Source organism: Triticum dicoccoides, chromosome 5B (genome assembly GCF_002162155.2).
Source record: "Triticum dicoccoides isolate Atlit2015 ecotype Zavitan chromosome 5B, WEW_v2.0, whole genome shotgun sequence".
Classification (NCBI taxonomy): Eukaryota; Viridiplantae; Streptophyta; class Magnoliopsida; order Poales; family Poaceae; genus Triticum; species Triticum dicoccoides.
In genome coordinates, this window is record NC_041389.1 from 650,115,550 (window position 1) to 650,125,895 (window position 10,346).

At 45.5% G+C, this 10,346-nt stretch overlaps 1 protein-coding gene across 2 annotated transcripts; it reads left to right on the forward strand.

Moving 5' to 3' along the window:
- The first annotated feature begins 2,144 nt into the window (after positions 1-2,144).
- Positions 2,145-4,653, forward strand: LOC119312329 (BTB/POZ domain-containing protein At1g03010-like). Of its 2 annotated transcripts, none has more exons than XM_037588054.1 (4): positions 2,145-2,317; positions 2,431-2,497; positions 2,568-3,767; positions 3,865-4,653. In XM_037588054.1, the coding sequence occupies exons 1-4, from the start codon at positions 2,220-2,222 to the stop codon at positions 4,465-4,467; spliced, it is 1,968 nt and encodes a 655-aa protein (XP_037443951.1). In that variant the 5' UTR covers positions 2,145-2,219; the 3' UTR covers positions 4,468-4,653. The 2 variants fall into 2 exon arrangements, with proteins under 2 accessions (XP_037443951.1, XP_037443952.1); XM_037588055.1 differs by having other exon boundaries at positions 2,146-2,317; positions 2,580-3,767.
- Positions 4,654-10,346: the final 5,693 nt, after the last annotated feature.

Below are 10,346 nucleotides of genomic sequence, written 5' to 3' on the forward strand. Positions count from 1 at the left end.
ATTGGAATAATATCGATTCTTCAAGGCTTCAAACGGTGAGTTAAGCATGAGACGTGTAATTGATTAAAATGACACCATATCTCACTCTGATCAAAGGGGTGGTTCCTTCTGGCGTCTATATGTTATCATGCTTTACACCAACTATTTTTCTGCTTCCTACCGTTTTGTCCATAAGTAAAACTCAGTTCTGCCAAGCCCTTGCCTTTGTCAACTCTTCCCCATGCTCCATTCTTTTGCCAACAATGATACTATGTCTAATGTTTGTTTTATTGCAGGCTAAACGTCCTTCTGCTATTGATTCCTTTCATGAAATCACAACCAACTAGCAGGGCAAGACGATCAGAGGCGGAATTGGACCTGGGGCAGCTGGGGTTATAGCTCCAGGCGTGGCCCAACTAGTGTTGTACATCTAATAGGAATTTTGATCAGATTTGGAGCCCTATATAGGCCCATCCATATGCGTGCTAACCCAGCCCCATGCCTCCGCCCACATAGCTTCTTTTTCTCAAATATCAGAAGGCGCACATAGCTTCTCAACCCACCATGCTCCGAGGATACACGAATCGCCAAAGGAATCAATCGCCGGTATTTTCCTTTTTAGGGCAAAATCGCTAGCATTTCATCTCTCTCCCTGTCGCTGGTGACCCGCCCCACGATTTTCCTGCGTATCCTGATGACCCGTTCCATTACGTAAGAGACGAAATCAACGAATTGATGATGTTAAATTGAATTACTTTAGTCAACTTTTGTTTCGTTTTCATTTGTTAAGAGGGAAAAGAATTTAGAAATCCAAGATGTGTGGTGTTTGGCCATTTTTAGGTACTCCCTCCGTTCCTAAATATAAGGTGTATTATTTTTTTCAAAAATTCAAACTTCTCTAACTCTGACCAAGTTTATAGACAAAATAACAATATCTAGTAGAATATTAATTCATTATTACTAGATTCATCACCATGAAATACATTTTTATGTGATATATATTTAGTATGGTAAATCTTCATATTTTTTATATAAATTTGGTCAAATATAGACAACGTTTGACTTTTTATATTTAAGAATGGAGGGAGTATTTTTTTTTCAAGTTAGTGTTCTCTAGTGTTATTATAGCCGCTTAGTTTTAGCCCTAGGCTTCGTCAAATCCTGGCTCCGCCTCTGGTTTGGAAGCATCAGGACGAAGGGATTAGCAATAAGGGATTAGCAATATGGACGCAAGGGACTAGCGACATGTTAGGAAAACATTAAGCATGATACCTATATGCCATTTTTCATGCATCAATTACGCCATTTCTCCTTGGTTTATGGAATTCTAGACGTGCTTCACGGGAACAGTTATCAGGAAGTACGTAACTAGTGCAAAGAGCCAATTAACTCTGTATGACCGACGTACATAATCGGACCTCTCCTATTCATCTAATCCAAGGGCTATGGGCTAGTCTGATAAAAGGCTAGGCCAATCAATCTGATTCCTGGAAAGAGTTAAGAAAAAAACACCTTCGACCTAGTGGTTCCCAGCACGAACTAGATGCTTTTTCACTGACACTTCGCCGTCCTCTAATGATTTCCCGGCGGACTCCGACAGAGACTTCGCAATCACACAACCGTGAAACTGATCGAATCGCCGATACCCAACGCTTTAGTCAGTTATAAATAAACTAGAGGTTGGTGAGACGCGTGGCCCACAAGCAGACCCAATGCGTGCTGTCATGTCAAGCTTTCCATGCCGATTCTGCTGTCAAAGGAGCACCTAATCTCCCTTTGGTTTAACTAATTAAGCCTGCGTTCGCCTTTGCTTCTCTTTTGCCTCAAGCCCTATCCTTTTCATCCCTCTTTTCCGTTGTTTAGACCAGTGGCTTAATCATGCACCATCATGGATGGATTTGGTTTTTTTTTTTCGATTCTTCCTTGTGATTAAACGCCGTCTGGTCCATGGAAATCCAGCGAGAAATTAGTTTCCTATAGCAAGTGTTCTAGTAAAATATCAATCCTTTAAATATTTTCGCTCAAAAGAAAGTGAGATATCAATGACATTTTAATGTACGGAGGAGGGAGTATTATTGTAAGAAACTTCCTCTCTAAATGGAATCGTATATTATTGCTAGCCCTCCTTTCCACACGCATTCCCACACCACACACTCTCGACCTACAAGACAGAGAGGGCACTGAAGACTGAACCACAAGTGTTGGACACGAACACGTAGCTGAATCTGAGAGAGAATAAGATGGGCGTGGCGACGGTGACGGAGATGAAGCAGAGCGTGAGCGTCTCCGGGAAAAAGATGTTCCGGACGAGCCTCAACAATCGGCACGCCAATGAATGGTAGCAGTCCTCCTCCCCCGGCCCCTCTCTGGATTCATTCATCCTCATTCTTCTCCTACGGCCCACGGAACATGTCCAATTCACACGCCGCCTGCTCCTGTTTGTCTTTGTAGGCCTCCCACCGACGTCTCCAGCGACCTCACCGTCGAGGTCGGCACGTCCAGCTTCGCCCTCCACAAGGTGAGAGAAACCACCATGTCCATCAGCTGCAACAGAGCTTCAAAATGACGTCCTGATGCCCATGGCATAGCTGCTCGCGCAGTTCCCGCTGGTCTCCCGGAGCGGCAAGATCCGGCGGCTCGTGGCCGAGGCCAAGGACGCCAAGCTCGCGCGCCTCACCCTCCACGCCACGCCCGGGGGCGCCCCGGCGTTCGAGCTCGCCGCCAAGTTCTGCTACGGCGTCCACGTCGACATCACGGTCGCCAACGTCGCCATGCTCCGCTGCGCCGCGCGCTACCTGCAGATGACCGACGACTTCTCCGACAAGAACCTCGAGCTCCGCGCCGAGGCCTTCCTCCGCGACGCCGTCCTCCCCAGCATCGCCAGCTCCGTCGCCGTGCTCCGCACCTGCGAGGCGCTGCTCCCGGCCGCCGAGGACGTCAACCTTGTCGCCCGCCTCATCGCCGCCATCGCCAACAACGTCTGCAAGGAGCAGCTCGCCTCCGGGCTGCTCTCCAGGTTGGACCAGACTGGCGCGCAGCTCAAGCCGGCGGCGCTTGACTCGCCGGGGGAGGGGGACTGGTGGGGCAAGTCGGTGGCCGGCCTCGGACTCGACTTGTTCCAGCGACTGCTCTCCGCCGTCAAGTCCAAGGGCCTCAGGCAGGAGACGGTCACCCGGATCCTCATCAACTATGCCCACAACTCGCTGTACGGGCTCATGGCCTGCAGGGACATGGACAAATGCGGCGGCGTCACGGACACGGACACGGACACGGACGCCGTCAAGAAACAGCGCGCCGTCGTCGAGACCATCGTCGGCTTGCTACCGGCGCAGTCCAAGAAGAGCCCCGTGCCAATGGCCTTCCTCTCGGGGCTCCTCAGGACGGCAATGGCGCTGTCCGCTTCCAACATATGCAAGGCCGACCTCGAGAAGCGGATCGGCATGCAGCTTGAGCAGGCTATCCTGGAGGACATCCTGATCGCCACCGGGTCCGGCGAGGCCTCGACGCTGTACGACACGGACGTGGTGGCGAGGATCTTCTCGGTGTTCCTCAACCTTGACGAGGACAAGGAGGAGGACGGCGGCGGCGGCTTCGACTACGACAGCCCGCGGTCCCCGAAGCAGAGCTGCATAGTCAAGGCTTCCAAGCTGCTGGACAGCTACCTGGCCGAGATCGCGCTGGATTCGAACCTCGTCCCGGCCAAGTTCATCTCCCTCGCCGAGATCCTCCCTGACCACGCCCGCCTCGTCACCGACGGCATCTACCGCGCCGTCGACATCTTCCTCAAGGCACGCCGCCACCTTTTCTTTTCCTCTTTTATTATCCCTTCAATTATTATTACGTATTAATGTTGCTACCATGAACGTTCATGGAACCTGCCTGCAGGTGCACCCGAACATCAAGGAGGCGGAAAGGTACCGGATGTGCAAGGCGATCGACTGCCAACGGCTTACGCCGGACGCGTGCAGCCACGCGGCCCAAAACGAGCGGCTGCCGGTGCAGATGGCGGTGCAGGTGCTCTACTTCGAGCAGATCCGCCTGCGGAGCGCGATCCAGTCCGGCGGCGGCGGCGGCCATGACGGGGCTCTCTTCTTCGGCGGCGGCGCGGTGTCGTCCGCATCGACGGTGCAGGGCGGCGGCGGCGGCAACAACATGCGGTCCGGGAGCGGGGTGGGGAGCGGCGCCATGTCGCCGCGGGACAACTACGCGTCGGTGCGGCGGGAGAACCGGGAGCTGAAGCTGGAGGTGTCGCGGATGCGGATGCGGCTGACGGACCTGGAGAAGGACCACGTGAGCATGAAGCGGGAGCTGGTGCGCGTCAACCCGGCGAACCGGCTGCTACGGAGCTTCGCGCGCAGCTTCGGCAGGCTCAACACGCTCTTCCGGATGCGCCCGGCCGCCGAGCCCGGGTTGCAGCAGCTCGGCGCCAAGGCTACCGCCGACGCCAAGGTGCTCTTCCAGCGCCGCCGCCGCCATTCCATCTCGTAAATACACCCACCACCGCCTCACGATCAAGCGTGTTGGAATCTTGCGCCTTCTCCTATGTGTGCATAGCAAGTGATAAAACGCCGTGACCGTGATTCATCTGCCCGCTTTTCAGCACTTGTACCCGACTATTTTGTGGGGATTGCATGATATTCTGTTGATAATAGTTTGTGGGGATTGCTTGCATGATATCTATCTATCTATTATATTGTAGTCCGATCGGACACATAAATGTGTGTCATTGCACACGCACATAAGGGTGTGGCTAGGTCTTAGTCGACTGATATTTAACCAAGTCTCAGTCAAGTGAAATAACATGCAAGACAGAAAAATACTGAGAAGAACATTTTGCACGGATCTTAATATAACATCTCACGGATGCAACGTCGACTGTCGACTGAGACTTAACGAAGTCTTGGTCGATTGAGACTTAGCAAGACCGTAAAAGAAATCCCTCAAAAAGAAAGCACGTGTTGGAGTCCGACCGCAATACATATACACTAGATAGGAAGTGCGGCCTGCCACGCCCCTCCAGGTGCGATCATTCCCAACCCGGTAACGAGGCCGTCAATTCAAATATGAAGAACATCAGCAAGCAACAATGCAATGAACATTCTTTATCAGAGTTAAAAAGCTCAAAGCAAGGTACACAATAACTTTCACGGTTACATCAAACCCGGCAGGACATATTTCATACAGTAGTACTCTATAGAGACACCTGCCAGGTTATAGTTTATCTACTACCCCTATACTAGCAAGCATGCACGTGCAAATGCACGTCTCGACTAATATACAAGTGTATATGAGAATAATATGCATATAAAGATAGTTTGGTTGCACCGAAAAATATTACAAATCAAGAAAAGACAAACAAGCCTGCCTTTGCATATATAGCCTTTTTTATTTAGAGATAGAAGACAAACACATCAATTTTTGTGTACATTCCCTTGTCCAGACCCTAACATGAATTGCACATGCATTATTAAGTAGCATGCAAATCCATATAGGTCGGTTTTGGTCAAATATTGCGGCTGAAAATGTACTTTAAAGTTATTTTTATATCTGTGAATTAAAAATATCTGAAACTTTCACACATTCATAAGTATATTACTGTTGAGCTTACAAAGAAAAAAATTGAATATTTGTGAACACTTGGTCACAATTTCACACAAAATGGGGCTGGAAAAGAAATTCGAGGCTCACATTACAGAATTGTCACATAAATTTGGTCTAACCACAATCCATAACTCCGACGCATCATTATCACACAGTTCAAAGTAAAAGGCTCACAATACATTAGCCTCGCACGATCCAGGGCTCACAATACATTATATATATACAGGAAGTGTTGCTTCAGTTGATGTTGTTCTTGGTGCATTGAGCCCAGGTCCCGCTTGGAGAAGATCCTCATATTTTCCGGCTTGGGTGAATGAAACAGAGGCACCTTTAAAGAAAATATGCCTTTGTCACCAATGATCCATGAATCTTCTCCATGATCCTCACCAACGATTACGTGGCTATGGCCGTATGCTCCTCTTGCTCTTCCAGGCATCGAGGTAAGAATCTGCTTTGCTCGAGATATAGAATCAGCACTGCAACAAGATGAAACATCAGGCACCATATGAAACAAGTTCATGCACATGCAAATGAATTATTTGCAGGTAAATTTTGAATTCAACCAAAAGTGGTGACACACAGCAAGAAGACCTCAACAGAACTATTATGACTTTTAGTGGAAATCCCACCTTTTTTCTTCAGAAAATACATACCCAAAGAATTCAAAAGTTTTATCATGTGAAAGCAATCATCTATTCATCCGTAAAATTACTTGTTGCATTTTTGTCGATAGACTGTCATAGAAGTAGCAAACTTGTTGCATTTTAATTAATGAAAAGGATGAAGCTGATAAAGCTGCAATCAAGGCTGTGGAATTATATGTTACTCTTGGTGGACGTGGTGTTTAATATTGTGAAGTACATGGAAATGAGACCGAGAAATTTATTTCCTACTTTTCCAGTTTTGTACCAGAGGAAGGTGGAGTTGCATCTGTTTTCAGGCATGCTGAAATCAATGAGCGGAAACATAAAACACGATTTTTTGTTTGCAGAGAAAAGCATACAGACCATGTACAAAGGTGAATACTTTTTCTTGTGCTCCCTGTCTTTTTTTTAATGTATTTGCCACTCTGTTCTTTATAACATATTAGGCACTTCTCCTACTATTTTCAGCTTAAAATTCCAAGGAATAAACAAAATGGTTAATCATTATAGGAAAAAAAGATGTCCCGAGCTTTACCTCTGTGTCCAACACGACCAAGTTTAGTCTCTTCCTCCCAAAGCCAATTCGTTCAATGTGGAATTTGTGGTATACTCTGAGACATAAACTCCATTTCGTGTGTGGATGCACATCCCTCAGAGTTGGAACGCGGCGAGCATCAACTCTCTTGCGCATCATACTAAACATAAGCAAGAAATTTAAGCATGAGAGAAGAGAGGAAAGTAAAATTCAGTCAAGTTGAATTAATTTCGAAAGGCTTATGCGTCAAACCTGCAAACTCCATACAGCAAGCATCATGCTGAAACCACAGTGACTACTTACAACAGCTAGCATTAAAACATTGTCCGCAAAAACTCATCAATGTTAGAATCAGTACAAGGGATGAACAGAAGATCACATTGACGTGCAGATGCATTCAGATTTCCTAGACTGTTTACTAATGGTTACTTTGCTCCTAAACTGACGGTACATCAAAACAGTTTACACATTCTGTATGTTTTTGGCTTTCAAACACGATTACTGCTCGTGGTGTTATCAAATTACCAAAAAAGCTATAGCTCCAATCAAGAATAGTAATACATGAACATATGCCCAAAATGTAATTCACCTCTTTGCAAGGTAACAGGAGAAATCAAGCTCAGTAGTGTTGCTTCTTGAACTCCAGTTCCTATGATATAAAGCAAGTAAATGAACGTCACCCAACAAAGCATATGCCCTTGTGTTCATTCTCACTGAAAATTTAAAAGGAAACAGTGAAATAGTACTTAGTGTCGCAGTAGGTGTCCAGAAAAGACCAATCTCCTAGATTTGTATCAGTATGTGAGGCAATAATAAGTGGCTATGGCCGTATGCTCCTCTTGCTCTTCCATGCATCGAGGTAAGAATCTGCTTTGCTCGAGATATAGAATCAGCACTAAAACAAGATGAAACATCAAGCACCATATGCAAAAAGTTCATGCACATGCAAATGAATTACTTGCAGGTAAATTTTAAATTCAACCAAAAGTGGTGACACACAGCAAGAAGACCTCAACAGAACTATTATGGCTTTTAGTGGAAATCCCACCTTTTTTCTTCAGAAAATACATACCCAAACAATTCAACAGTTTTATCGTGTGAAAGCAATCATCTATTCATCCATAAATGTTTTCTTCGAACGACCCGCCATCATGGTTGCATTCAGAGGTGCATGCTAATTGATAGTCAATCAAAGGAACTCCAATGTAGAGCTCAAACTTACAGTAGGCAGAGGTTGATGATTATAGGCTTAGTTCAAAAGTTGCATTATTTTCTCATAAAAAATAATACTGTAACAGGCAGGTCCGTGAGGAAGAATGTCAAAAAAACTGCTAAAAATAATTCTGAGCCTAAATAGTACATGAACATATGCCCAAAATGTAATTCACCTCTTTGCATATGCCCTTGTGTTCATTCTCACTGAAAATTTAGAAGGGAAAAGTGAAATAGTACTTAGTGTCGCAGCAGGTGTCCACAGAAGACCAATCTCCTAGATTTATATCAGTATGTGAGGCAATAATAAAGCGGAAGTGAAACTGCTCCAAATGAAAGAAAAAGTTGGACCTAATTATCATTAATAGCTGGAAAAAAATCTATTGAAACCAGTACTATTTCAAGCATAGTATGAAGAAAATTTATATAAAGACCTTAAATAGAAAAAACAAACTGGTGTTATATTGGCATCTCTCAACTGAATAAACATTTAAGAACTATATTATTTTTCAGTTCAACTGCAAAATAACAGAATCAGGCACAATACCATACTCTTTTGTATCCGGGCAAGGATATTCGTAATCAAGATACTCTAGTCCCTTATGGTACTCCAAATGAAAGAAAAAGTTGGACCTAATTATCACTAATAGCTGACATAGTAGTGTAGCATAGAATATTGAAATAGTAGTTAGAATATTAAAAATGCAGCATGTAAAGATAAAGAACGAACCGGTTGTGTTTGAGTTGGCTATGTTGCTCAAAGGGGTTCGTGGCACATCCGGCGATGAAGAAGCATGTGTTTGAGAGACCTCCTTAGGGTTAATACTAATGACAGATGCAGCCTTCTTGTGTGCTCGGGCCATACGCCGCTTCTGGTTGTACTCCGCTCTCTTCTCATCGGACATTCGTGCATACCAATTTTTACCACTTTTTGGTTTTTCAACATCTTGATTTACAACTGAGTTGGTTATGTTGCTCAAAGGGGTTCGTGGCACATGCAGTGACGAAGAAGAATCTGCTTGATTTGCAGTCTCCTGAGTAGGTGTATTCGTCGAATCTTTACATGGGGAACGATCCCCTGATTGTAATGCATGCGGACAATGATTCCTCATCTGTGGCATGAATGGGAAACATCATACATCATTAGAAATATTCATGCAATATTGAGAAGCTCAATTCTTGAATGTTGCAAACAAAGTAAGCAGAATCTCAAGTAAATATGAATATGTGACGAAAAGGACCTGTGGCTTGAATGGGAAACATCGTACATCATTGAAATATTCATGCAATATTGAGAAGCTCAATTCTTAAATGTTGCAAACAAAGTAAGCAGAATCTCAAGTATATATGAATATGTGACAAAAAGGACCTTAGATGCTGCAGATGCTGATGAGTGGCAATATTCTGTACCTGTAGAAATATGTGACAAAAAGGACCTTAGAATCTTGAAACATATTAGCTTGCACAAATGTCAGAAAAAAAGAACTAAAATTCAAGAAAGCGACTGGTTAAGAGTAGAGGCTTCGGAAGATGTTGCGGAGGTGTGGAAGAAGGTAATACTCAAAAATAGAATTTTTTAGGTCAAATCAAGTTGCATATCTAACTGGAGATGAAAGGTTTAATGTCACGAGTGTACCACGCAGAGCGCATCTATTTTGCAAGCAGAGAGGCTGCAGGGTGCCTTTTATGCATTCAATAGAAGGACTATGTAGATGCATCATTTTTCACGTCCTATATTCACCATCCGCCTCTTCCATTTTGTCTCTCCATTGCCTCCTCTCAACCCATCCCGGTAAGCCCCACCTTCGCCTCACGGTGCGCAAACCTTCATGATCTACCATTCATTTGAAAATAGATCTACCTTTCATGTCAAAATATAATGCTTGCTCACAGCCCATGACTCAATCTCTTGAAACAACAAAACACGTGGTTTTTTATTTATTTGAGTAGTTGTCACAAAACAAAACATCGCTGCCGATACTATTGTGGATAACCCAATATAGCAAAACTTAGGCAACTTCAGGAGCATAGCAACACAATGGGATGGGAAGGTAAGCAACAAAACTTCAAAATATGAGTTGCTTGGACTACAAATTTCCGAAATCCTCACTAATTCAATATGTCCTCATAAATTTCAGGAATCCTGATGGCAGAATATGAAATTGGTTTGCTTGGTCTTTTGAGTATAGAAGCTTACTTGCGACTCCGGCGGAGTGGCAGCATGGCGGTGTGGCGGCGTGGCGGAGGCGGAGTGGCCGCTTGGCTGCGGCGGCGACCCGCGGCGGGGCGGCTCCGGCGGCTGGGAGGCTCCCGCGCGACCCGCAGCGGGGCGGGCTCCCGGCGACCCGCGGCCGCTTCCCGTGGCTCCGGCGGCG